Raw genomic sequence first — 27,634 nt, forward strand, 5'->3', positions numbered from 1 at the left:
GCATTACACTGAATCGTGTAAATATAGACGTAAGTACTGATAAATGTAAGACTACAATTTAAGGTAAAATATAATGGTATTCAGGGCCAGTGTGACAATAGTTCTGGACATGGGTAGTGTCATGTATGTCAGTACTCTGTAAGGCATAACCCCATTTTAACTGATAAAGAAATAAGATGATCACTCGCAATTATAGCAATAGTCTCCAGCACCGAATCCCTTGACTTCTATCATGCTCCTCAGTACCTGCTTGGGGGACATAATACGTTGTCCAAGTCAAGGTGTTTATTGTCACATCACATAATAATACTTTGGATGTTTATTCTCAACAGTCAAAGTGAGCGTACTGAAGCACAATTTAATCAGTCCTATAAGTCAAAACATAAATGATCACATCTAGACTGTTCAATTCAGGCAGATAGTAGGATACAGTTGCCTTTAGTTAATAGGCCTGGATTATAACGTGGCCTTCCCTAAACAGCTGACCAATGATACAATTTATAGGATAATATTCTGCACAAAATAAATTGAAATAAATTGATTTAGACTGTACCCCGCAGGGAAATATAACTTTTTCTCAGTAACAAACATTTACATGAACAGTGACAGACCTATGACCAGTGGTGGAAAGTAACTACATGTACTCAAGTACTGTACAAAAGTGTAAGAATTTTTTGAAGATTTTTTACTTTACTGGAGTATTTCCCATTTTCAATACTTTTACTTCTACTCCACTACATCTCAGAGGAAAATATTGTACCTTTACTCCACTACAATTACCTGAGAACCGTAGTTACAAGTTACTTTGTAGATTTTGATTATTATTAAAAAAAACATACATTAACCACTTCAGACATATACTTTGTCAATTTGAAAATAGCCGATCTACAATCTCACAACGCATCGCTTTGCGACACATGAGCTTGTAGATCTGCTAGATTCAAAGGATTGTATACATAATAATAACTTGTGAAATGGGACATTGTGCATAATGAGTACTTATACTTTTAGTACTTAAGTATATTTTGATGCTAATACTTTTGTACTTTTAATCAAGTACATTTTAATACTGGTACTTTTACTTGTAACAACGTATTTTAAGTACACAATGTGAGTACTTTTTCCACCACTGGTCTTAAGTCAAAACATAAATGATCACATTTAGACTCTTCAATTCATGCAGTAGTAGGACACACTTGCTTTTAGTTAGTAGGCGTAGATTACAATGTGGCCTTCCCTATACCGCTGACTAATTATACAATTAATAAATAGGATGATATTCTGCACAAAACAAATTGATTTAGACTGTACGCCGGAGGGAAATGTAACTTTTTTCTCAGTGACAAACATTTTCATGAACAGGGACAGACAGACCTATATGACTTGCCCTCCCACCACCCCTCCCACCGTTGCGTCCATCCACTAGTAGCTGCTTACACCCGCCCCCTCCTGGCACTCTGCTTTCCTCATCAATAGGACCCACATTTGAATAATGTGTGAGCTCTTGGACTGGAGCCAATCAGCTGTCAGAGGACCATGATAAATCGCAATGCATTATTGATAATAATAATTACGACGTTGACATGCGCATTTCTACTCGAGAGGCTAATTTTCCTAAAGAAGGGAGGAAAATCGTAGCGTTATTATTTGCCCCCGATGGTTGGTTGTGGCACCATGTCGAGGCGCAAGCAAGCAAAACCCCAGCACATCAACTCAGATGAGCCTGGAGCGGCATTAAATGGTGAGTTTGGTTCAGGAAAGTTAGCGATAAGTTTACCATGTCGTGCTGCAAACTTATGTATATTTGATCGAAAAGTTCGGGGCCATTTTACATTGTTTCTGTCGCACTTTGACCTGTGTAGCCTTATGCTGACCCTTGGAACACTGCCCATGTTCCGAAATTAAAGCACCGTGTTCTGTCTTCTGTGGAGCTAAAGATGAGGGATTAATATCGTAACTTTTTTTTAACGAGTGCAGGTGAAAAATCTGAATACGCTCTGGTTTATTAGACAGTTTGCCGATTCAGGCATTTATAACTTTTTTTAATTAAACGTTTACGTGGATTACATCGTTTATAATAAAGATTAGAATCAGACGTCGATTTTCGCCAACGTGTTTTCTCTACTGGTGTGTAAGATACAGTTGAAAATGCATTGAAAATCCATCTGCTATTATTGTGTGAAAAAAGTGCTCCCATCAATAACCTGCTTTAGTTTAACTTTAATTAAAGCACAAAGTGGTTATTTGATTGGGAAACTAGCTGTGATGGTAGCATAACTTTGATCGGTGTGATTTCATTGGTTAATGTCTTTCAAACTTGTTTATGGACTCTAATGTTAGTTTTTACCTGGTACTGTTCGAGTGACTTGTGAATTTTGGGGATGGATGCTTTTTGACTTGAGTATTGGATGGTCGTCTGAAGTTATGCCATTGATGCATTTCGGGTATACAAATATTATTATTTTAAACATTGTACATGTTCTCCACGTTTCAACAAACGTGTGTAGAACAGGTACAATGTTTAAAATAATAATTTGTGGACACGCGGGCGGGTGCCGTGCGCATATATTAGGCTATGTTAAGTTTTAAACAAAGGTAACCACAACTGTGTATGAACTATGAAATGTGGGGAGTACGCTGACCTAAAGGCAATAAATCCCCCAGTTTAATGCATGACTGTTTCCTTTGGTACATCTGTGGAGAGGTGGGGGATGGAGCAGTGGTCTTTCTGTGGAGACAGACAGGGTGGGGGTGCGTTTGGTGTTGCCATATGCAACACGCCCCTGCAATGCTCTTGATATACACCTCAGAATTCTGAAACCTCTATAAGTATTATTAAGGCCAGTCAACACAATGCAACTGGCACTACTTGCAACCATTATCCCCAATGGCAGTTGCAAGGAGTTGATGTGGAATGGCCTTAAACTGTTTTGTTGCAAGGAGTTGCGACTAGTTGCATTGGTGGGGTGACTGGGGTCTGGCCTTTAGATGGAGACATGAAGTTCTATAGTAATCGTTTAGAACATTTAATTTTTTTGGGTCATTTTGTGACTTGTAGTTTTTAACTCAGTAAATAGAACGCGTAGTCTCACTCTCACCTCGTGTCACGAACCTTTTAAATAAAGGTGATCAGATTCAGGCCATGCGCCATCAAGTGGTGATGCTCTTTCACTTCACCTCAATTGTTAGAGGTTTCGTGTTGGACCCGTTTGACTTTGGTATAGGCTATTATATTCGTTTTAAGAACTATGGGGTGGTGTATTAATGTAGCCCCCAAGCCAATATATTGAAGTAGGTTTATTTAGCATATAGCTTACTTGTTGGCACAGGTGCCTTTTGCACGGCAATACCTGCAATAGACAGTGTGGGCCTGTTTACACTAGGCTGCAATGCAATTTGCACGTTTTTTCCTCGGCACTTCATGACACCTGGTGTGCAATTAAAGTCAGATTCGTTGAAGATGCAAACATGACTACACACCTTTTTCGGGAATCATTTTGACAATGCAACTGGTTTTGTGAAATGACCCCCTAGTGAGCAGACAATATGAAAATGGATCCTATCTACAGTGGTGTAAAGTAACTAAGTACATTTACTCAAGTACTGTACTTTAAAAAAAATATGTTTTACTTTACTGTATTTTTACTTTATTGGAGTATTTCCAATTTTCATTACTTTTACTTCTACTCCACTACACCCAAGAGGCAAATAGGCCTACTATACTTTTACTCCACTCCAATTATTTGAAATCTTTAGTTGCTTTGTAGATTTTGATTATTATATTATATATTATTATAAACATACATTACCCACTTAAGCACTTTATACATTTCGGCCATTTGAAATAGCTGAGCTTGTAGATCTGCTATTTTCAAAAGATGTTTATACATTGGAATACTTGTGAAATGGGACATTACAGTACTTTCTACTTTTGGTACTTTAAGTACATATTGTTACCAACACTTTTGTACTTTACTCAAGTACATTTTGAATTCTGGGTTTTTATGTAACAGATTTCTACAGTGCAGTATTGATACTTTTACTTAAAAAAACATTTTGAGTACTTTTTCTACCACTGCCTATCTATAGCTAAAATATCAGTGGTTTAAACTTACTTTGACTTTACATTATGCAAGACAAGCTGTTATTGATTATTAATTAAAGACCTACATTCTGATCAGTAGTCTACATAAGAATGTATTAAACACCAATGTTTTAGCAGTGTGTCAAGTTTGTCAACATTAAATGTTTATCTCTGTAGCAAATAAATGCAGTGTCCTGGTGAGGTTTTAGTGTTTACAGTAGATGGATGCCCTCTGCTGGCTCTTAAGTGCAATTGGCAAGTTCAAGTTTCAACTGTAAGGTGCCATTCTTTAGATTCATTGCTTGGCCACATTACTTCCCAATTACCTTTGGCATTATCCTTATCCACAACTGAGGTGTGTGTAAGTCCACATCATCACACACCTGCATTAGGACATGCAGTATGTGATTTATTTAATGAAAGTGTAGTTAGTATTTATAGTATGCTGTGAATTTCTGTTTGTAATGTTAAACTTGATGTCATTCTGTTTATAGGCATTGCTCCAGATGGTGAAACTGAAGAGGCAGGGAACGAGATGAAGAGGTTCAAGATGGACGAGACCAGGGTCTGCAACAAGTGCTGTGCTGAATTCTTTGATGAGGCAGAGTTTCTCGACCATGAGAAAAATTGCACTAAAAGTCAGCAGGTGGTCATCATGAATGATGGCGAAAGAAATCAATTGCTTAAGGAATATTCACAAGGTTCTCCTGATGGCCTCACCAGTGACCCTGATGATGGACAGTCCAGCAGCCATTCCCCATCGAATAGCAACACAGAGCTGATGAGGGCAGAAGAAGAAGAAACGAAATTGAACACAGAGCATTCAAGCCAACAGGAAGAAGCAGAGGTGCCTTTCCACACCTCGCCCAAGGTGCAAAATTCGAACGTCACCCTTGAATCAATGCCTTCCACTAAAGTGGCTGTCACGCAGCATATGTCCACCCACATATCTGCCCCCTTGTCCCAGATCACACAGCAGGCTATCCCAATGATTCTGGAACAGTTGGTTTGTCTGCAGCAACAGCAACTCCAGCAGATCCAGCTCACAGAACAGATCAGAGTTCAGGTAGCCATGATGGCCCCCCAGGGTCTCCACTCGGCACTAGGGGCAGTGGTGGACCCCCTGAAAGCCCTTGGTGCCCACCTCTCTCAACAGCTCTCTGCTGCAGCAGCTCTGATTGGTAAAAGAACAGGCAGCCAGAGCCTCTCTATGGAGACCCTGAAGCAAGGAAAACTACCTCTAACCCATGGCATGCCTACCTCTCTGGGTGGAGGACCGGGCACAGTGTCTTTTTCTAAAACAGACATTTCGAAGGACATTCCAGATCTGGCAAGCCGCCTGCCAGCACTGCTGCCCCTTTCTCCGGCAGCTATGGCTTTCCCCAGCCTCCAAGGGGGGGCTGAATCCTTTAAGAAAGTAAAGGCAAAAATTCCTAGCCTGCCATCAGACTCAAAGAATAGTGAGTCGTTGGTAATCAGGCATAAGTGCAAGTACTGTGGGAAGTCCTTTGGGAATGACAGTGCTCTTCAAATACATGTGCGTTCCCACACCGGAGAGAGGCCCTTCAAATGTAACATCTGTGGGAACCGCTTCACGACCAAAGGAAACCTCAAAGTGCATTTCCAAAGGCATAGGGATAAGTTTCCTAATATCAGGATGAACCCATATCCTGTGCCAGAGCACCTTGACAATGTTCCCACAAGTAGTGGCATTCCCTATGGCATGTCCATGCCCATAGAGCTTGCCAACATGGTTGATATGAAGCCCATACTTGATATGAAGCCCATACTAGGTCCTCCAGTTACTGCGATCCACCCACCACCCATACCAGCTTTCAAGCCCACATTTGAGACTTTTAGGGCTGACTCATTCACCCAGAGACCCTCTCCATCCACAGGGGATGGGGCATCACTTACCTCAAACAGGTTTGGCCATGAAATGGGGTTGGATCAGAATCAGGATTCCAACATGAATGGAAATGCCGTCTCAGGAGAGCAAAGCTCCGGAACGGCAAAACTCCAGCAGATGGTGGACGGCCTAAAGAGAACCAGTGACCCAAATGAGTGTGTCATCTGCCATAGGATCCTCAGCTGCCAGAGCTCCTTGAAGATGCATTACCGCACGCACACAGGAGAGAGGCCATACAAGTGTAAGATCTGTGGCCGTGCATTCTCTACCAAGGGCAACCTCAAGGCCCATTACGGAGTCCACAGGGCTAATACCCCTCTGAAAATGCAGCACTCATGCCCCATCTGTCAGAAAAAGTTCACAAATGCAGTGGTTCTACAGCAGCACATTCGCATGCATATGGGTGGGCAGATTCCCAACACCCCAGTGTCAGAAAACCAGTATGAAACCGCTGGATCAATGGATTCCTCTGTAGCAGACGAAAAGCTCATGGACGCCAACAGTTACAACGAAAGCATAGATGAACATGAGGCAGAGCTGGATGCCGAGCTGGATTCCGAGGAGAAGATGAATGACACCTCCGATTCCCTCCCACCGTCAGATTCCCTCCCACCGTCAATGTCTGAGGAGCAGCAGCAGCCTCCTCCTCCATCCATTTTTTCCAGCTTGGATGTTCTGAAGAATCTAACATCAGCACTCGCACTGAAACGCCAGAGCAGCACAGCATCAGAGAGTGAGAGGAGGACGCCCAAAGAATCCCCCTCAGCTCCCAGGGAGCTGGAATATCAGAACGGCCGTAGTCCCGCCATCTCAGACTCGGCCATGTCGTTTCACTCCTCTTCCCCGGTGAATTTCAATATGGGAAGCAGCCTGTCGAAGTCTCCTGAATATGGAATGGCTGAGGACTTTTCCCGCAACGGCTCGAGGCAGAACTCCGACAGTGGCGCTCAAGATGGCAATGAGTCGAGTGGTGCCCTTGACTTGACGGCACCCAATAGCTTCACTCCTAAAGCAATTAAAGAAGAAGCTATTAAAGAAGAACCAGGCCTGTCCTTCTCTAATGGAGACTTCTCTAATGGAGACTTCTCTAATGGAGACTTCTCTAATGGAGACTATGGTGAGTTTATTGTTTTATTAAAGTATGAACAGTTGTATGTAACAGGTTGAATGCGGAATGTATGTAATCTAATCCCCCCCCCCCCCCCTTATCTCTACAGCTCCCAGTCACATGCCTTTCATGAGGATGCCTCCAAGTCTGGCCAGCCTTGATATGAAGATCCCTCAAGAGAATCCCCTTGGACCCCATGGCTTGTTTGGTTCCCAGATGTCTCAGGGCGCAGGCATGTCCTCTGCTAACAGTTTGGCGAGGCGATCGACTAAACAGCATTTGTGTAATTCCTGTGGGAAGAACTTCTCTTCAGCAAGTGCCTTGCAGATCCATGAGCGTACCCATACAGGGGAGAAGCCGTTTGCCTGCACCATCTGTGGCCGGGCTTTCACTACCAAGGGAAATCTCAAGGTAAGATGTTTTACCCTCATGTGCATATGGTGATACTGTTTAACCCATTAAGACCTAAGGCCGATTCTACAAATGCCTTCTAAATCTGTAGTTCTCACACTTTCAAGGTATGTTTTTTTCCCCCAAAAAATAGCAGATGTACAAGCTCACAGTGCGGCACGAAGTGATGCGCAGTGAGCTTGTAGATGTGCTATTTTTGAATAGCCGACGCTAAAATCTAAAATGACATGTATACTTTCTCCGTTTAAGGGGTTAAGGCAATTGGATCAATGCTTTTTTTTTGTTCACAGCGATGTCCATCACTATACTTTTTTGTTCACTGCAATGTCCATCACGTTTTTTCTAATACTTTTGTGTTTTTTTAGGTACATGTTGGAACACACATGTGGAACAACACATCAAGGCGAGGCCAGCGTTTGTCTTTGGATAATCCCATGGCCCTGATGGCAATGAACTCTGAAGCCAAGATTTTGCCAGAGATGATGCAGGCCCCCAAAGAGCTGGGCACTCCACCAATCAGCTTTGACCCCTCTCTGTGGAACCAGTATGCTGCTGCCTTCAGCAGTGGCCTAACCATGAAGACCAATGAGATTTCTGTCATTCAGAGCGGCGGCATCCCACTCCCAGGAAGCCTCGCTGGTGGGCCCTTGGTTGGATCAACTGGAGGCCTCATGAAGATGGATGGGTCCCACTCTAGCATGCCAGTTACCATGGCTGAAATAGAAAAGAACAGCCCTGAAAGTGTGCCAAAATCACAATTTCCACATTTCATGGAGGAGGGTAAAATTGCAGTTAATTAGGCCTGTGACTAGTTATCTAGTCTGTTTTGAATGTTCAGAGGCAATGACGGGTACAATCAGTTTTCATAGTAAACCTTCACTGAGCATAATTATGTTTAAATGAATTGCAGTTTTTCTCCCCTTCCTGATTTGAACAAATCACAAGTGTTATTTTCTTAGTTCTACTTGATATAACTACTGTAGTTGTATTTTTTTTTTATGCGGGTATTTTTGTTCTGTGACTTTTTTTTGGTTGCATATTCAGAAATGGAATGTATAACTTACTTGAAACTGCTTTACTTCAGACTGTCTCCCTGATGTACTTTTTTGAAGGATTTCTTTTACTCGAATTGTGGAGGGAAAGTTTCAGGGAGTGACTGATATTATGGACATGATGTTTTAGTGTTGATGGGGAACAATAGTATAGCTAACCACGTTTATCTGTTCATGACTACTCTTCTATTGTGCCATATTTGAACTTTAGGAATTGTACAGTTTTGTAGTTACATGTTCTTTTGAAGAGTTATGTCATGAAGACTCCAATGTTCTGGCTAACTTTGTCTTGTTCCTTGTCACATCAAGGCACTCTTGCTCACCCATCTATTTTTCGTAGTATGGTTTACGATGGTGTCATTCATAAACGTCTTTGTTGGCTGCTGAGATTCAGTAGTCGCCTGAAAAGAACTGTTTTGCTAAGTGCCTAGAGTGAATTGTAAATGTTGCTGTTGACTTTTTAATGCACCATAAGATTGTAATGAAGGTTCTGTCTGTGATACTTCAATATGTTGTAACCGTGTAGCGTTTAAAATTTTCATCGTAGTTGTTCATCCCAGTTTACAAGAATCTATTTAACGTTTTCAGCTCCTTGTACTGCTGAAGACTCACTTTGGATTGCTGAATTCTGAAGGTTACAAACTTCCCAAATGTTTTCATTCCTGCACTTTATATTTTCTTTTTTTGGGGGGGGGGGCGGGCGGGCGTTACATTTCATATTTTTTTGCTTTTGTTATAACCATGATGGTCATACTGGAAGAGGGCAAATAAACAATGTTGTCATTTTCTTTCCTCTTATGTTCTTTTGAAAGTTTTGATAACAAATGTACAACTTCTCCCAATTATTACAAAGCTGTAATCTTAGGTTTGTTAGTTGATTAATTCTGACATTTTTCTACATTCTTGTATCAACTGTTATAGCATTTGTACTATTTATATTGTAATATGGAGTTTTGGAAGCGTACATTTCTACCTCGTCTAGATTTTAGTTTTTCCTTGAGCCTTCCTAATCTCAGTGCCCTGTACATTCTCCAATACATTGAGTATGTGATTGATATGATCTCATTCTCAACCTGCTGAGTTGGATCGTACTGAATGTACCACTGGACACTTTACGCATCTCAGAATGGTCAGAATAGTTCTAGGCTCCTACTGTACATTCCCCATTGATGTGCATTTACCAAGTTGTGCCTTTCATAATGTGTCAGAACTGCTTTAAAGTTGTCTCCTACAATTCAAGAAAGTGAGCCCTTTTGGCTTGTTTACAATGTAAATGTTTCTTTAAATTTTTCTTCACCTACATGTTTTGGTTTTTTTGAAAAATAAAATCAGGGTGGCTTTTCAAATGTTGTTCATTATTTTTATGGTATTTATTTTAATCATGGACCCTGCCAGTGTAAATGTTTGGTTCAGTCTTGAAAATGTTTGGTCCCTTCAAAGCTTAATGTTTCCATGCTGGCTTGATCTTGAGCATTTGCATCATCCCTGAAGTCACCTTTTAGATTGGAAATTGCTGATCTCCAGTACTGGCTATCCAATGACTTGTTTAGTTTAGTCTTATCCCATTATCAATTTGCATCCTCGATGAAATACATTTGCATCCACAACTAAAGCATGATGCCCAACGCAATTGTCTTTCCACAATCAAATTAAGTCAACTAGCCTGTTTTTACTATAGTGTGTTGATGCAGGCCTCAGGACATGTTCACATCATAGTGAGGACAAAACTAGTAGGCCTATTAGGGCAGTGATTCTCGGTCCATGTACTCTCAGGGTTCCTTGAGGGGTTGAAGTATGTCTCAGAAAGTACATTTGTATACTGTCAGAGTTACACAACCAAATGAACCCTGACGGTTCATTTGTATACTGTCAGAGTTAGAGAGACTATGAAATATAAAAGTTTGAGAACCACTGGATTAGGGTATCACAATGTATTGGTCTTAAAAACCATGAAAACCTTTAAAATGCTAGAGCTAATAATAAATAAATAATAAATGCATTAAACGCCCTAATATAATTTTTTCCACGGAAAAGACGTAGTGAATAATAGTTGCCCTGGTTACTGTCTTGCTGCTGTTGCCTACCACCAGAAGCAGACAATCCCAGAGTGACAGATAGAACAGCCTCCGCCCAGAACACAGAGACAGCGAGGTGATTGTTGCCCCGCAGCTTCCACCGTCCGGAGCTGCAGGAATAATGACGGACAATATTCCACTACAGCCCGTGAGACGCCAGAAAAGACACGACAGTAAAAACAGGAATGGGTAAGGAAGGGTATTGAATGTATAGAGCAAAACATACGGTCTGAAATAACAAAGTGATTCAGATCAGATGTGACTACATTATGCTCGTCCGCCAATGCCGATGGCACTTGTTTACAGTCAGTGTAATCGGCATTGTCCCTGATATTACTACTGAGCGATGTCGCGTTTTATGTCTAACAATGCAACTGCTAATCGCTGTGGTTCAGTTATAAACGCGTTGATGTTTATTATGTTTCCATTCATCGTTGCTAAAAGCTCACAACGCTACAGCGCCAGAAGACATCCTTGTTCCGGTTGCTGCTAGTATCGGGGCAAGTGCAATGAATTGACGCCCATGCCAATATTTACTCTATTGGCTCTAGTGGACTGACCTAATCTGTCAGTACCGAACAGGCCACAATTTACATTTTAGTTTGACTACCGTTTCCAAAATCTATCTGTGGGGGGTAGTTGTGAATTATTGTAGAATTATACTGTAACTCGCACACTAGACCAGGCCTTAGCTTAGATGATGGAGAAACACCTAGCTGCTAGTCACGACAAGCAGGCTATAGCCTGCCAATAGACATGATGATGTCACACAAATGAGAAACACACTTATTACAAATGGATCTGGTATTCAAACGCCCAACATGTTATCAAGGAACTGTGCAAAAAGAGCAATGCTGATTATTATTATTTTCTTTGGTTTGTAATGGGTCTTTAAACAGGCAAGAAAGGCCCTTCATCCAATTGACCTGCCTCAGAGTTGGGATTATATTACATTAGTAAATACTAATGATGTATAAATGTGTTATTTCAGATGTGATTGCAATGTCATGTAGATCTGTAGCCTATATACCTTAAAGTGTAAGGCTGAAACAGAAGCCTGTGCTAGATTATACAGAGGATTATACTAGACAAACGTGCAAAACTTGAACCCCCGGAGGGCAAGAATCGTTTGTGCAGTGTCATCTCTGACATCAGGGGGATTGTCTGTGCCGGGACATGTGTCTTGAAGACCATATGCTGTAGTTAGCCAATTTGTAGACCTCTCAAACAGTATTTAGCCAGTGAGCAGTCTGTTGTTTCATTGTTTGTCCATCATGGCTACAGAATAACGTAACAAGAAACACCACAAAGACAGAAACAGCTCTGTTTTAAGTGATGGTTCCTTTCTTACAGTGGTAGAAGAAATACTATACAGTGGTGGAAGAAAGTAGCAAAATAATAATTTGCTGCTTAAGTAAAAGTAGCAATACACAATGTATAAATACTCTGTTGCAAGTAAAAGTCCTGTATTCAAATTGTACTAGAGTAAAAGTACCTAAGCATTGGCTTAACAAATATTTTCGAAAATAGCAGATCCACAATCTCACAACGCATTGTGAGCTTAGATTGGCTAAATTGATTTTACTAAGTAAAGTAAAAGTACCTCAAAATTATACTCAGGTACAGTTTTTGAGTCAATGTACTAGTTACTTTCCACCACTGCTTCCTTTATTTAAATAAGGTACAGTAATGTGTTAAACATGGTTTATTAGGTTTTCAATCAGTATTTGATAGTTGAGGAAGTAAGGCAAGTATTGAAATCACTGCATGATATGAGGTCACTATGTTAACTAAAATGGAATGTTTGGGTAGGGTGGAGGGACTGGAAGGCCTATTACATATGAAGTTAATATTTATTCTCTGTGTCCAATCTCTATAGTCCCTCATGGTCACATTGCTCAGCTTTGTCTGCTCTGTGGGTTTGTAGCTTCAATAAGCAACACAATAACGAGACGTCTACTTTTTGGTCTAAATTGGGCAATACGGAGAGATTGTCTTCTCTAAACGATATCTTCTTTAAACCAAAATGATGGAGCTTGCACCAAAACAAATTTCACCCACTTCTTTACGCCTGTAAACCTGTGATGTGACAATAAAGATGTTTCTGATTATAGATGGCAGAAAAGGCTGACATATGCTTTTGAATAAATCCCTGTTTTGAATAAAGCCGTGCGGGACGGCAGTGGCTCAGGCGGCTATCTGTCGAAGTGTCCTTGAGCAAGACCCTTAAAGGAGGAGTTCACCCAAAAAATGACTTATTTTCTATCAAAATTGCACACCCTATGAAGCCTTGAATCCATGGATTATGTTTTGTTTTTGTCGCATTCCTAAGCTAATAATTTGATTCCCGTCTCCTACCGGCTAATGTATCCGGTAGGAGACACAAAGTAGATTATTTGTGTCTCCTACCGGAAATACACACGGTCATCAAATTATTGTCTTAGGAATGCCACAAAAACAAAAATAAATCCGTGAAATCAAGGCTTCATGGGGTGTGTAATTGATAGAAAATAAGTAATTTTTTGGGTGAACTCCTCCTTTAACCCCTAACTGCTCCTGATGAGCAGGTTGGTGCCTTGCATGGTTTCCTCTGCCATCGGTGTGTGAATAGGTGAATGTGAAATACATTGTAAAAGGCTTTTGGAGAAAAGCGCTATATAAATGCATTCCACTCACCATTTACTATAGGTCAGTGAAGAATGAACTATACGAGATTTGTCAAAACTAAAATAATATTTTTTATATCTTATCCTATTTCTTGTTAACCCATTCAATCTGGGAACGCATCTGTGTCACTTTAGATTTCTTTGGCTATTCAAAAATTGCAGATATACAAGCTTGTAGCGTGGCACCGAGTGTCGTGCTATGAGCTTGTATATCTGCAATCTTTTAATAGCCAAATAAATCTAAAACGACACAGATGCGTTCCCGGTCTTAAAGGGTTAATGCAATTTCACTATACTAGAGCCCCATTCACATAGTCGAGTCCAGTTATAAAACAAAGAGCGATTTTTATGAAATTATTTTTGCTGTTCTTTCCCAGGTGCTGCCCGTGGTCGAGATGCTGTGGCATGGGGGACTTCCGTCCCCGCACTGTGTGGCTGGGCCACCCAGAAAAGAGGGAGCAGAGGTACCCCAGGAACGTCATTAACAACCAGAAGTACAACTTCTTCACCTTCCTGCCTGGGGTGAGTGTCAGTCAGGGGTCACTCCCCTACGCCTCTCTCTCTCTCTCTCTCTCTCTCTCTCTCTCTCTCTCTCTCTCTCTCTCCCTCTCTCACGCGCTTGTGCTCGCTCTCTCTCGCTCTCTCTGCCTGGTCCTGATTCACTTTAAAGGAGCAGTTTAGACCAGGGGTCTTCAACAGGGGGTCCGGGACCCCCCTAGGGCGTCCTCAGAGTTACTTCAGGGGGGCCGCCAAGTCTTTGTGCGATGGGAACTTTTTTCTGTCTTTTTTTACATTAACCTCTTGAACCCTAGCATCCCTATTCTGAGGGGAACATTAGCCGAAAAAAAGCGGATCTACAAGCTGAACTTGTAGATCGGCTATTTTCGGCAAAGAGGTTTGGTGCAGAGGGAAAAAAGAGCAGTCCAGTGGTTATCTGTCTGAAAATACACATTAACATGAGTCCAACACAACCCTACACAATGATAGTGCTGTCAAACAAGTCTATTGAATCTATGAAAAGGTTTAATCTGCAACACAATTTTATACAATATGTAGTGGGGGTCCCTGCTTCATCTCTCTCAGCTAAGGGGTCCTTGGCTTGAAAAACGTTGAAGACCCCTGGTTTTGGCTATCCAGGGAGCCGTAACATTGGGATATTCTTTGAAATGATCGATGTGGCTTTCACCCTTGCACAGGAAAATCCTCTGTTAATTTAACTCTGAAAGTGTACAAATGGAACCTTACAGGTCCGTTTCATTCCATTTGTACAATTAATTAAGACTCCGATCTAGACTTTTAGCCTTTTTGCACTCATATCTCACCCTGGATGAGAACGTTTACTAAATGCCTATCATCAGATTGTTGGCATACCTCTGGGATGCTTGGAAGCATGGCCCCTGGTGACACTTGTCACTAGATGTGACTGCTGTCATCAGATCATACCAGCAGTCATTTTGTGACAAATGCTCAGTGGTCTGCAATGCTACAGGTTATTTCAGGACAGATCTGTAGGCAGAGCTTGCTATAATTTTATAATGTATATCCCACAATTTCCAAAAAACAGGGTTTACAAAGTGCAAAATATGTGTGTAAGATAATTTAAAAAGCAAGAAATAAAAATAAAAGACTATAAAATTAGGAGTAGAAATGGCAAAAGATTCACAAAAAAGACAACATTTGTTTTTAGGAGAAGCTTAAATAACATACTTTTCCAGTCAGATCTCCTCAGGTAAGTCATTCCAAAGCATACAATACGTGATGGCTAGAGCCCGATATATTAGACTTTTTTTGATGACCTAGGGATAGCCAAAAGAGCAGCATCTGAGGATCTCTCAAATGTTTGTGATTCTTTAAGCAGATGAATGATCATGAAACAAAACTGTGTTGGGCAAAATATGTCTGATTTAAAAACACAAACTATGACTTCCTCTGAACTGTAAGTACTGCAGGCTAAACCGGTTCAACATAGGAAACCAATAGTGTCAATTACATTCATTAATACGTTTAGTTTTCAAGCCAAGTTGTCGTTGTTTTTTTCTTTCTTTTTCTTGCAGAGAAAATGTCACAACTTCAAATGATATTGTTTTCTAAATTGAATTGTGAAAATAAATCATAAGCGATGCACACATATTTTAGACACCCATTTTTAGGCAATGTGCTGTTGAACACGTGCTGGCCTGAGTTGTCATAACATCACTATTAGCCCATCCCAAAAAAATGCATGAAAGTTCAAAGTGTGACCGAGGTTGTAGATCTCATATAAGCTACAGGTTTGGAAATAACTTGGACAGAGCTAGATTACCAAGCAGATTGACTGAACATGCTTTACATAATGCATTTGTTTTCCACATTGACTACTCTTAGAATCTTGAGAGGCTTTTTTGTATATGAAGTCAGACATTAAAAGTAGCTCAGATTTGTTTGGGAGAAACAAAGAGACAAGTGACCATGGCATTTTGCATTGCAAATTGCAATGCTTTAATTTATTTAAATGAATATCAAGAATCTCCTTTCAGTTTAAATGTCAGATAATATATTGCACTTAATGTGTACGTCTATCTGTTTGGTGGACATACGTATCTGCTTATCCTTTACTTCCAGCTTGTTAAGTCGAAGAGTTTGGAAAATCACCTGCAGTAGCTGCAGTGTGAGAACGCATAAGCATTCCCTTCATAATAATCTTGCACCTCAGTTCTAATTAATTTCAGTTGCAATGTAGCATGACAGTTAAATTATTAATAACTTTGGTGTAAATTGTTTTTGCTGTTTGCATGCTGGGCCATATAAGTATATTAAGACTTTTTGTATCAATATCTGCATTTTATGGAATCTGACAATTTACTGAAGGAACTTCAAGTGAGGAATATATAATGTATGCCATGCTTTGGTTGACTTCGGTCTCTTCTAATATACTGTAGTGTACACAGTAAAATCGTCTCTGTTAATTTAGCCATTTGCAATTCAGAGATTTGTAGTTGTGAGTTAAATTAGCACTGAAAATTTGACTTGCATGCTTTAAGAAATCAAACTCAGTTAATTCTGTGTTTCTATTAAATATCATTGCTTTTGTGTGTTCACAGGTGCTGTACAATCAGTTCAAGTACTTCTTCAACCTGTACTTTTTGCTCTTGGCCTGCTCACAGTTTGTCAACGAGCTTCGGTTGGGTGCCCTCTACACTTACTGGGTCCCTTTGGTATGCTATATGTCACAAACACTGTTTTGTGTAACTACTGTGAAACGTTAAAGAATTATATTTTAGAATGATGTTTTATTTTTGATTGATTGATTGAATATTTTATTAGGCAAAAAATGTAAAACAACACATTTACATTTAAAATACTTTGTCTAACAGGTCCGTTCATAAAAGTCCTTGCGGACTTGTTTCCAATGAGGGCCTTGGTATTCAATTCATAGACAAATATATTAAAATAGTTTTGTTGATTACGGTATTAATTTCCCACTATAATGAAATACTCAGGTGTTGGCTGAGTGTGCAAACATTTAGTATAGCACACTGTAGTATTTTAATAAAACAGTATAGCAACAGGTTTGTTACTGTGCCATTTTAAGGAAAACTGATTTTGAAGAAAATGCATAATTTAGAAAAATGTAATTAATAGTTGTTTTAATTTCTCTAGGGCATTGTCTTGACTATTACGATTATAAGAGAGGCAGTTGAAGAGATAAGATGTTACATCCGAGATAAAGAAGTGAATTCCCAGATTTATAGCAAGCTTTCCACAAGAGGTAAGAATATGACACCTGAATTCCCTTAGTATCTGAAACGTGGTGTTTTGTTTTCTTTCAGCATTAGTATCTATTAACTGTAGGAAGTTGGTCCTGTTAAAACTTATAGGGGCTAGGGGAAATGTGGAGTAATTGAAAGCAGAAATGTAAAAGTGTACATGAGAGGGCTTGGAATAAAGTGCTACTAGCAATAAAAAGCAGGAGACCTCTTGTGGTTTCCATCACTTTGCCCCTTTGATGTGGCAGCTTGTTTTACCCATAAACACAATGACTGGTTGCCTCCATGATAGTGGCCCCCGGTGCACGGGGGTCTGTGGTTTATAGAAACTCTGTGAGGTAAAACGGCTGTGATATCTGTTATGAGGAAGGTGAGAATCTAGTTTGCATAATGTTTTGATGAAGCTACAGTATCACAACCATAATTAATAAATTACACTAGATGCATAGGTGTAACTTGTAGTACTTTTTCATTCATGATAGCCTGCCATCTATACATTTAGTTTTCAATCATATATTGTGCGATCTTTTGTTTGATTAGTTTGGAGTGTATTGGCATGCCTCATCTCAGCTCAAATTAATTATAACAATTCTGTTATTTCCAGGTCCCTAACATCTTTTAATTTATTTTGTTAGTGGAACAGAATACTATGGGAAGTTTTGTGAAGCTAATGCATAGCAATATTAATGTGCTTTAATGTCTTGCATATGCAAAACCCAGAGGTCACAGCAGAGGTCATGGGCCAGTGACCCCTGCCAAACAATTTTGCCTGCTCATTCCAAATGGAATGAGAGAAAAGGCTCAACTCCCCCAGCATTCTTTCAAATCTGCATGGAAAATTACTTTCCCAAATTTCAAAGGGGTGACTGGAGGGGCATGTTGAACAACAGCTCACTCTGCTTTGTTACCAAGAGGAGATGAGTAGAAAACAAAATGCATTTTGCATGGCCATGGGAAGTGAGAGAGTATAGTGTTTGTGTGTTAAGCCCTAGTTCAAAATAATGAAAATAGCCAATCTGCAAGTTCTCAGCGCATTGCACTGCGATGCATTGTGAGTTTGTGATCTGCTATAGATCACTTTTTTTTTTTAAAGTGAACATTTCCACCTACAATGACATGCCAAATTCTGATGCCAGTTTGAAAGTGGTTAACGTTGTCTGAATGACATTAATGGTAACAGGATGTTTCACAGTCATAAAATCCACGTTGAACCTTTACATGGATGGTTTAGATTCTTACTTTGTACTTGTCTGTCTGCATTCACTCAAAATCAGATTGGAATGCCCACTGAGTGATTGATAACGTAGAATGTCAGATGTTTCTATTCTTCAACTTGCCTTCACCCAGTGAAATGCATAGAATATCAATCAAAACTACACTCTATAGCATTCACTTTAATATTATATCTTTCAGGCACCGTGAAGGTTAAAAGCAGTGGGATCCAAGTCGGAGACCTTATAATTATAGAAAAGGTTTGTATGTTGCATAGTGTATATTTGTGAAATGTTGCCTCAGTCACATCTATAAATCTTAAAGTTTCCATTTATATGACAAAGCATAATGAATGCTTTGTTAATCTTCTGTGCTGGACTGGTGACTGCGGTGAAAGGAGTTAGTAAAGATTTTGTAATCTTGTGATCAATGCTTAGCTTCGGTCTGTCAAATTCAATGCATACACAACTGACACAAAGTTATATGCCTATAATTGGATCCCCAACACAAATTAAATGAAGTACCATTTATTGAAACGATTTATTTTTTATTTTTTTTAACTTAAGAGAACAGTATTCAATTGTTTAAAAGATGTAATTAAGCCCACCTTTGGTGGCATTTGGCTTCAGCTATCTGTGTCCTTGCTATCTTGTAGACGGGATTCTCTAAAGTCTTTGTACATGAAATATGAGATGTGAGTCTTGTCTTCAGTTTCCAACTGGGGACTTCTTTCGGAATCACTCACTTCAACACAGCTGAAGGAAAGGTCACACATGTTACTGCTCCACACATTTCACTCACATGAGTGAGTGATTCAGAGTTTGCTGAATTAAAATGATAAGATATGGAAGCCCCTGCACCCATAGAGCTTAAAATGAATGTCAAGACAAAACAAAAGCCCAGAGGTTTTTTGCAAATTACCTCAACTCAAGAGCCATAATACATCTTTATTAAGACCATCGACCACTTAACAATAATCCATGCCCAGTCCAATGTTTGGAAATCTGTCAAGATGAATCGGATGGGGTATTCATCTTCCAATAATTCTATGTAGCTTTTGTAGCTGAGGGACTGGGTCAGGCAGAGTGTAAAACCTGGTCAGGGTCCTGTTCAGGCCATGGCAGGATGATTTGCAGGAGAGCTTATTATTTTGACTGGCTGCATGCAGGTAAAGTGGCACATGAAAAGCTCAAAGTCCTGCTTCCCTGCTTTCTTCAGTTAAAGAGCAGAAAAGGAGGCAAAGTGCAGGACCAGGATGTCATACTGAAGTCATGTTTTTCTTTCTGTCTTTCTACGTAGAACCAACGCGTTCCTGCTGACATGATCTTTTTAAGGACTTCTGAAAGAAATGGTAAACATCTGCTGGTCATTCATCCAGATCTCCACAACAGGCTAGTTGGGCTGGCTGGGGGAAATGTCTGTTTAAAAAGGCGCTGAGGTGCAGGGATTAGCCCTGAGCCAGGACAGGAAGTCCTACAATGTCTAAATTGTAATTGGGTCCAGTACTAAGTTATCGCTCAAAGTGTGGTGTGTAGTGTGATGGTGATGATGGGTGTGGTCAGAGGAACATTGGCCCTTTCTTTTCTTTTCGTCTGTGCCATGTAGTGAGGCTAATTTTGTCTTTCAAATTATAAGATAATGAAAAGTAAAATCAAGGCAGGTAAAACTAAATATAGAATGCAAAGAGAAAACGGCAGACCATCAGGCCAAGATGCCTCATTGGAATAAACAAATGTGGATCAGAACAAGATTTGTTGGCGAAGACACGAATGTAGTGAAGCGCATTGCAGTGTTCATTTGCACATATACAAAATGCACTCATGTCCAATCCGAAATAACAACCTCTCACAACAAACAGGCGCAGCAAAACAAACAAACAAAAGAATCTCCATCTTACATTCCCGGTTGCTTTGCTTAAGACTTCTAGCTTTTCAATCAGGTGGCAGCTTGATGCCTGTTGTCGTTACCTCTTCCTGTTGGGGGAAGAAAAACAACAGCTTTGTTTTACTGGAAATAGTGCTTGGTTATCTCTCTTCCATGTGGAGGCCATTAGGTCAATTATGAAGAGTTTAGGCCAGGACTGGGAGTTGTGGGCAGGATGAAGCATGCAGACTGGTGGTGGGGGATGGGCAAGGCTGGATTCCTCTCTACTTTTTACTCCCAACTTGATCCCAACAGTAGCATGCAGCTGAGAGCCATTCATAGTTAGAGCCTAGTCATTTGTGACTACATTGTACAAGTTAGGTTATTTGTTTGCCAAGAAACTACTGCTACAATGTATTTTAAAGCATGTATGCATATCAAAACAACATGACAAAAGTTGGTTGCTAACTCATTAGCATGTTGTATAGGTAGAATATTACTAGGGGTATCCCTTATCTATAATGCAAATTCCATGGATTGTGACTGCTCTACCCTGAGCTACAAGATAATGTAGCAGTGCCCCCTAGAGGTGATGTGTTCACATCTCACATCAGTAGCAGCTGTTGCCCTTCTCTCTTCTTTCAGGCTCTTGTTTCCTGCGGACTGACCAGCTGGATGGAGAGACAGACTGGAAACTACGCCTCCCAGTGGCCTGCACGCAGAGACTGCCCACTGCAGCAGTGAGTCCCAACATACAGAACAGGGCTGGGCAATGAACCAAAAATATATCGAAACTGATATTAAGAAAAAATAACCAACTTATAACCGAATAATTCAGAAGCAAGGTTGTTGTTTTTTTCTTTCTGTTCTTCTATATCAACAAATCGACACAAACAATTCTAAGAATTTCTTTGTTGAGTTCAACCCTAGTACTGTTATGTTTACTATAACTTTGGTAACACTGTCTATGAAGCCAATGTCTATAATGCATTATAAATATACCTATAATGCATTATAAACTGCATATGCATCACAAAGGACATGTTACTAATTCACGTTATCATTGCCTCACAGGATCTTCTCCAGATCAGATCTTATGTGTATGCTGAGGAACCAAACATCGATATCCACAATTTTATTGGTACTTTCACCAGGGTGAGTTCTGACTGTACTCAGACAGATGAAATATCCCTATTTCATTGCTACCTTTTATTTTTGACAGTATTTTGTTGTTGTGCTACGATCCCTCACTCAGTCTATTTGTATGTTGCCTTATCTTTTATAGGAAGATGGAGACCCTCCAGTCAATGAAAGTCTGAGCATTGAAAACACGCTGTGGGCCAGCACTGTCATCGCCTCTGGTAAATATCTGACTGAGCAGTGGTAAAGAGGAAGTAATCAGGACCTGCCCTCAACCTTTGAAGCCTTCACACTAGAGACAGATTTTTGGGTCCGATTTTCCTAGACCACAGATTACCAATGTTTGACCGATATGTCAAAATAACAAGATTTATATGAATCTTATCAATTTGAAAAACTTTAATTTGATTTAAGTTTATATTTGAGAACATTGAACTTATAAGCAAAGGTATCAAACAAATAAATAAAATACGCACAAATAACTTTAAAAAATACATCTAAAATAGCCACTCTACAGGCCTTACAACATGTCACAAGACAACGTGTCGCGAGCATGTAGATCTGCTATTTTGAACCTATACTGAAATGCTCAAAATCGGGACATCAGTGGTTAGAAATCGGAACGTGTCGACTGCATAATTGCTGATCCCGATGTCGTCAAATAATTACCGATATGTCAGTCTGGCCAATACATCGCTCTGACTCTAGGGGACTGTGTCCACAGAAAGTGTTTTATGAGCATAGGGGCGCTTTGGATATCATGTCCATGTCTATAGCGCTTGCACGTAGCGTTTATTGACATGTGCAGGGTTTGAATAGATCAACCATTGTAGTGCTCAAATGTCCTATGATCTGCGTTATTAGCTCAAATAGCTTAGCTGAAACAACGGTAAACATGGGCTTCTCATGGTTGTGGTAACCATTCAACGTCGGGTTGTCAGACGTAACCAGGAGGATCAAAAGAGCAGCACTCCTCTCCAAAAGTTGAAGCTGTGCCACAAAACGCTGGGCGATGAGAGCGTGATGCTCGGGCGCTGGTAAGAGGCGCGCACTAGCGTGTTTTTACCATAAAATGTATGGCAGACAGGCGCTGCCAGCTCACAAAATGTTCTGTGGACACTGCTTCTAATTACCAGTTGATGACTTCTATTGTCAAACACACACATCCTCCGCTCACATTAAAGAGGCTCTCTAAGACATGTGGTTGTTTAGAATTGACCATGGGTCACAGGGCCAGCTATCTATAATATCAATACTGTAAACAAGAATCCTTCCTTCATAGAAGAGTGGTTCCGCTTTGACCTATGAAACATATGTTAGCCATTAAGTAATTGCAAATCTGTATCATATATTTCAACTGTCGTTTTGCGTTTGAAAACATCCTTTCACATCAAGAGTGTAAGTCTGGGAAACATCCTATCAAGACGGTGGGGGGTGGGGGGGGGGGTTCTCTTATAACCTGAGGTGATTTGTATTTCTTTCTCTCTCCAGGCACCGTGGTGGGGGTGGTGATTTATACAGGCAAAGAGCTGCGAAGTGTTATGAACACCTCCAACCCTAAGCACAAGGTGAGGTTGTGTGTGAACCACAATTTGAAGGCCTGCCTTCAATTATTCCTCATATAGCTGACTGAGAAGTATAGATATTAAGTACATTTACTTAACTTGTATTGAGACAATGACGTTTGATTAACTGTTGTTGAGAGTGTTGATAAAAAAATTGTCCCTGAATGTCCACCTTTGTGGCCTGTGATAGGTGGGTTTGTTTGACCTGGAAGTGAACTGTTTAACCAAGATCCTGTTTGGCGCTCTGGTGGTGGTCTCCCTCGTTATGGTGGCCCTTCAGCACTTCGCCGGCCGTTGGTACCTGCAGATTTTCCGCTTCCTTTTGCTGTTCTCAAACATTGTGCCAATCAGGTGGGACTCATCTCTTAAAGGGAAACGTTGCATAACCGGGCATACATAATCTTGACCCAATAACGTAAAACAACCCATTTGATGTTGTTAGCACCTTTCACACCAAACCATTTTCAGTTTTATTTCTCAGATTAAGGAAACGGTTCACATTGAATACAATTTTGTTTTGACTTAATTGACTGATCTATTTACTTATTTATCTAGTTTGCGTGTCAACCTGGATATGGGAAAGATGGTTTTCAGCTGGATGATAAGAAAAGACTCCAAGATACCAGGGACAGTGGTTCGAGCCAGCACCATACCAGAACAGCTGGGGCGCATCTCCTACCTGCTCACTGACAAAACAGGTTAGATGGTCGAGAATTTTACCAATAAACACAAATCCGTTTTTGGAGATGACTGATTTTATAGCACTAGCGTCATACACAACTGACATAGCACATACATAGTACTTTCTCATTCATGAGTCAAATAATTGAATTATATATTTCATTTTTATATTTCTATATTTTTGCGGCATGGCTCTGCAGGAGTCTAGCTGTCTATACGATTTCTTGTGCACACTGCCAGTAGGCCACAGATGTACCTCCACTGTTTGTTTGTTTTTTTGTATTTGGCTGTGTGGTCAAGGAAGCATTGAAATTGCAAAAAAAAGGAGCCAAAATGTTGGAGTAGTGCAATGAGAGAGGCCATATCCAGTAGCTGGGTGTTTTTCTTCCCTGGGGGGACTTGCTCTGTGCTACTTTCAGAGACATGCTTCTTATTGGATCCTTAAATCAAAAAAGCCCTGAAGGCTTACACACATACATACACACACACACACACACACACACACACACACACACACACACACACACACACACACACACACACACACACACACACAGTAGCACGCCTTCCGCAGTACACTTCCTCATGAACAACAGGCACTACCTGTCAGATTTACAGCCACCCTGCCCAATAAAATGATCAGCCATTTTCCCATCCAGAGCGCGAATAAGGGCAGTGCGGTGTGCAGGCTCATACATCAGCCTAATGTATGTGCGGGGCCCTGCGGGGCCCCTGAGGTCATTTTGATATACTGACGGAAACTGCTTTTAAAGTGAGTGTGAGGTTACAAAGGGCATGTATAAGGTAGCACAGAAGCTTCTAGCTTTTTTTCTTTTTCTTTTTCATGGTAAATTCTCACCTTCTGGAATCACAGTAATCTAATTAATCTTTACCGTTTCAGTAAAGATTAATGTTTAAAAATCCCACATTTATTAGCATAATACCTGCTTTACTGTACATATAAGGCATAAAAAGGCATTTGAAGTACCGATATACTGTATGGCCCGTATATCGTATCGGATGATATTTACCTCGTTGACTGCTATCGCCATATCAGCAAATAAGTTGACATTCACCGATGCAGTAGTCGTTTATTTGTTGTTGTGACACGTCAATTTGTTGGTGTGTTATCTGCAGCCTACCAAGCTGCAGATTCGGAACAGTTGCGTTTTATAATGAAGATTTATTTGTTTCCTTGGCACAAAAGGGGGAATAAATAACAACAAAAACAAAATAAACAAATGTCGGTATTGGTAGGGGCTATCGGCCAAATTGTTATTTTAAACATCTGTATTGGCCCAGAATTTCCATATCGGTCCATCCCTAATTTGAAGACAAACAATGCATTTAAAAGCATAAATATACAGATATAAGCTACGGTTTACAAAGAAAAAGAAACTTGTGAAAGTGGATAACATAAAAGTACTTGAAATACATTTTCCAAAACGCTATGGAAAGTTTTGAAATGTTTAAATATGGATATTCCAGATTATAACAGGTATTATTTTTGTGAAGAAGATATACATTCTTTCCCTAAGGTGAATATCTCCTTTTTGACTTTTGCACTATTATTTATATAAAGAATCTGCCTATACACTGTATTTAACAGGGACTCTCACACAAAATGAGATGGTGTTCAGGCGCCTCCATCTTGGTACTGTGGCATATGGAATGGACTCAATGGATGAAGTACAGAGCCATGTTTTCAGCGCATACACACAGGTAAACAAGAGTTACGAATTTAACTAGGTTATGAATTCTGAATGATCACCATAGACGGTGTTTTAATCCCTGGATATTCGTGCACTGAAAATAGCAGATCTACTTGCGAAGCTCGCAACACGTTGCAATTCTTTGTGACCGTGTAGAGCGGCAATTCTTTTTGTTACCGCAACTAGGTAAAACTCAGGCTTAATGAACATCCACTGCTCCACACCTCCTTTGGGCAAGAACAGAAATCTGCTGAAGATTCAGAAATTCTGGAATGTTTTAGGAAGAGAATGGCAGAGAAAATATCCTGATTTCAGATGCTTTGGAAAAGGTAAAGAAAATAGTCCGAGCCATTGTTTTAAGAAACATATTAGTTTGTGATTATTGTTTGGTTGAATGCTTCCTGACCTCAGATGACACCCTTTGTCCATTTGACACCAGGGGTTAGCGAAGCAGGAAACAGGATTAGCCCACTAGCGAAGCACCAGCCGCCCACTGCTTTAATGACGCCACCATTAACCCCTGGAACACACACACTCCAAAAATAGCTGGGCCATCATGCAAAAAAGCTAATTGATCACATTTTCTTCACACATCTGTTTATGTTTACATGCTACTACTACCACAGTAATGATATGGTTAGCTAAGTGGTTCTTCATCCTGTGGAAAAACTGCTCATCTGAGAAAGAATTTAAGATTTTTTTTTTTTTACTGTTTTAACTAAATGTGTTATTTTGCTATTTATTATTACTATTTTATAATCTGACTTTATTCAGACTTTGTGTTTTGTCTTGCTCTATTTTTACCAACATGTTGAGGAAGTTATAAGTACAAGAATTCCACTGTCTGCTGTGTTGCTACCAGCTGTGTGTGTTCATGACAACAATAATACAATCTTGAACTGAGTACACTCATTAGAATTAGATAAATGCTGTTGCGCTCCTCCGCTCAGACTGCTCTTGTCCTTTCTGTCATCGTCATCCTTCTCAGCCCACCCATGACCTTCCAGCCTCCAGAGGTCCAGCAGCCACCAAGGTTCGCAAGACCATCAGCAGCAGGGTCCACGAGGCGGTGAAGGCCATTGCTCTGGTCCACAACGTTACGCCGGCGTATGAGTCTAATGGTGTGACGGACCAGGCTGAGGCGGAGCAGCATTATGAGGACACGTGCAGGGTCTACCAGGCCGCCAGTCCAGATGAGGTATGCAGCCAGAGCCGGTCACGCAGAGTGGCGTTTGTTATTTTTAATCTATTGTACTACGGACAGGTTAGACTGATAGGTTTCCTATTCTACTGTATACTCTGATTGTATAGAGTCATCATGGTATATCTGTCATATGGCGTAAACACGCCCACAACAGAATATTTCAAGCAGGGGTTGTCGGAAAGTCGCCATTAAACCAACAAGAGCTAATTTTCCCAAGGCCAAACACTTGGAAGTATGATCGGAGAATAGAGTTCCGATCTTGAGATGGAGACTTATTCGTTTTTCTCTGTCGTGATCCTTATCTGCGTGTCTTCGCTGCTTTTTTCCCCTTAAACAGGAACCTTGAGAAGACAAACGGCATTCCACTTTTATGTCCTTGATCAGTATGAATCTTTGAACTTTAGGAAGTGGGCTGTGGAATCCGACTTGATCCCTTTCCTGCGGTGTAAATACGGATTTCCTTAATGTGCTCCCCAGCTCATTGCACTTATCCCCCCATTGAATTTCCTCCTTGATGGTACATATTTTAATAAGGCTCACTGCATCAGTCGCTTTATGGTCATTCGAAAAATTGCACTTGATATTGGTTAATTGTAATGTTGGCATTCTAGATTTAAGCTGATTCTGATGTTCTGATATTCTGATACTGATAATGAATCTGGTTGAGAATGTCAGCTATATGCCTACATTTTAGAATCTAAAACATGAATGTAATTTTAGACTCTAAAACATGAATGTAAATTGCATACTGCGAAAGTTTATGCTAATATTATTCATGAAACTCCCATGAAAATACTGTTGAGGAATCACTTTCTCATCATCAATAATGCAAAATTAGTCACTTGCATTTGTGGTTGGTGAGTTCCTCTTTTCTATTATTCACTGCGCTCTTGTTTGAGCTTGATGTAATCTAAGCTGAACTTCAGTTTGCTTTTGTATGTCTTTCAGGAAGTCTTAATATAGACATGGTTTTGGTGGTGACTGTCATGGTCACAATGCAAGTGACGGTTGCTTACATGGTTTTTGGTATAGGATGTACCCTAGCCAAAACCTTCACAAACTTGCACTAACATGATCTAAGATGCATGGATGCAAGGTTGCTTGCAGCTGTGTGTGACCGCTGTGTCTCATGACAATGCACTAGATTACATGTATCAATATTTGCAAATTACGAGAGAAGAAATGTGAACATTTTAGATACTTAAA

The 27,634-nt window shown here is 40.2% G+C and overlaps 2 protein-coding genes across 3 annotated transcripts in view; both read left to right on the forward strand.

Annotated features, from left to right (window-relative positions):
- Positions 1-1,665: 1,665 nt before the first annotated feature.
- On the forward strand, positions 1,666-9,022 carry sall4 (spalt-like transcription factor 4). The gene is made up of 4 exons (XM_084068337.1): positions 1,666-1,741; positions 4,579-7,110; positions 7,211-7,512; positions 7,878-9,022. The coding sequence occupies exons 1-4, from the start codon at positions 1,675-1,677 to the stop codon at positions 8,310-8,312; spliced, it is 3,336 nt and encodes a 1,111-aa protein (XP_083924463.1). The 5' UTR covers positions 1,666-1,674; the 3' UTR covers positions 8,313-9,022.
- A 1,676-nt stretch (positions 9,023-10,698) lies between these two features.
- Positions 10,699-27,634, forward strand: part of atp9a (ATPase phospholipid transporting 9A) — a 35,855-nt gene continuing 18,919 nt past the window's right edge. The window contains exons 1-14 of one of the 2 annotated variants that reach the window (XM_084069642.1): positions 10,699-10,828; positions 13,683-13,827; positions 16,386-16,499; positions 16,945-17,053; positions 18,465-18,523; positions 19,563-19,614; positions 20,772-20,866; positions 21,201-21,281; positions 21,412-21,487; positions 22,758-22,834; positions 23,022-23,182; positions 23,387-23,529; positions 25,122-25,234; positions 26,213-26,422. In XM_084069642.1, the coding sequence (XP_083925768.1) occupies positions 10,761-10,828; positions 13,683-13,827; positions 16,386-16,499; positions 16,945-17,053; positions 18,465-18,523; positions 19,563-19,614; positions 20,772-20,866; positions 21,201-21,281; positions 21,412-21,487; positions 22,758-22,834; positions 23,022-23,182; positions 23,387-23,529; positions 25,122-25,234; positions 26,213-26,422 (1,503 nt within the window). In that variant the 5' untranslated portion in view covers positions 10,699-10,760. Of the gene's footprint in view, positions 10,829-13,682; positions 13,828-16,385; positions 16,500-16,944; positions 17,054-18,464; positions 18,524-19,562; positions 19,615-20,746; positions 20,867-21,200; positions 21,282-21,411; positions 21,488-22,757; positions 22,835-23,021; positions 23,183-23,386; positions 23,530-25,121; positions 25,235-26,212; positions 26,423-27,634 lie in introns of those variants that run through there. The other variant, XM_084069643.1, reaches the window with a different exon arrangement.

This window comes from Gymnoscopelus microlampas (genome assembly GCF_963454915.1).
Source record: "Gymnoscopelus microlampas genome assembly, chromosome: 10".
Lineage (NCBI taxonomy): Eukaryota > Metazoa > Chordata > Actinopteri > Myctophiformes > Myctophidae > Gymnoscopelus > Gymnoscopelus microlampas.

What these genes read in the sequence shown, in the direction of transcription:
- sall4 (XM_084068337.1), top strand. Translation starts at nt 1,675, where the DNA reads ATGTCGAGGCGCAAGCAAGCAAAACCCCAGCACATCAACTCAGATGAG. An exon ending in GCCTGGAGCGGCATTAAATG is followed by an intron (nt 1,742 to 4,578) that starts GTGAGTTTGGTT and finishes TTCTGTTTATAG; the next exon opens with GCATTGCTCCAGATGGTGAA. An exon ending in CTACCAAGGGAAATCTCAAG is followed by an intron (nt 7,513 to 7,877) that starts GTAAGATGTTTT and finishes GTGTTTTTTTAG; the next exon opens with GTACATGTTGGAACACACAT.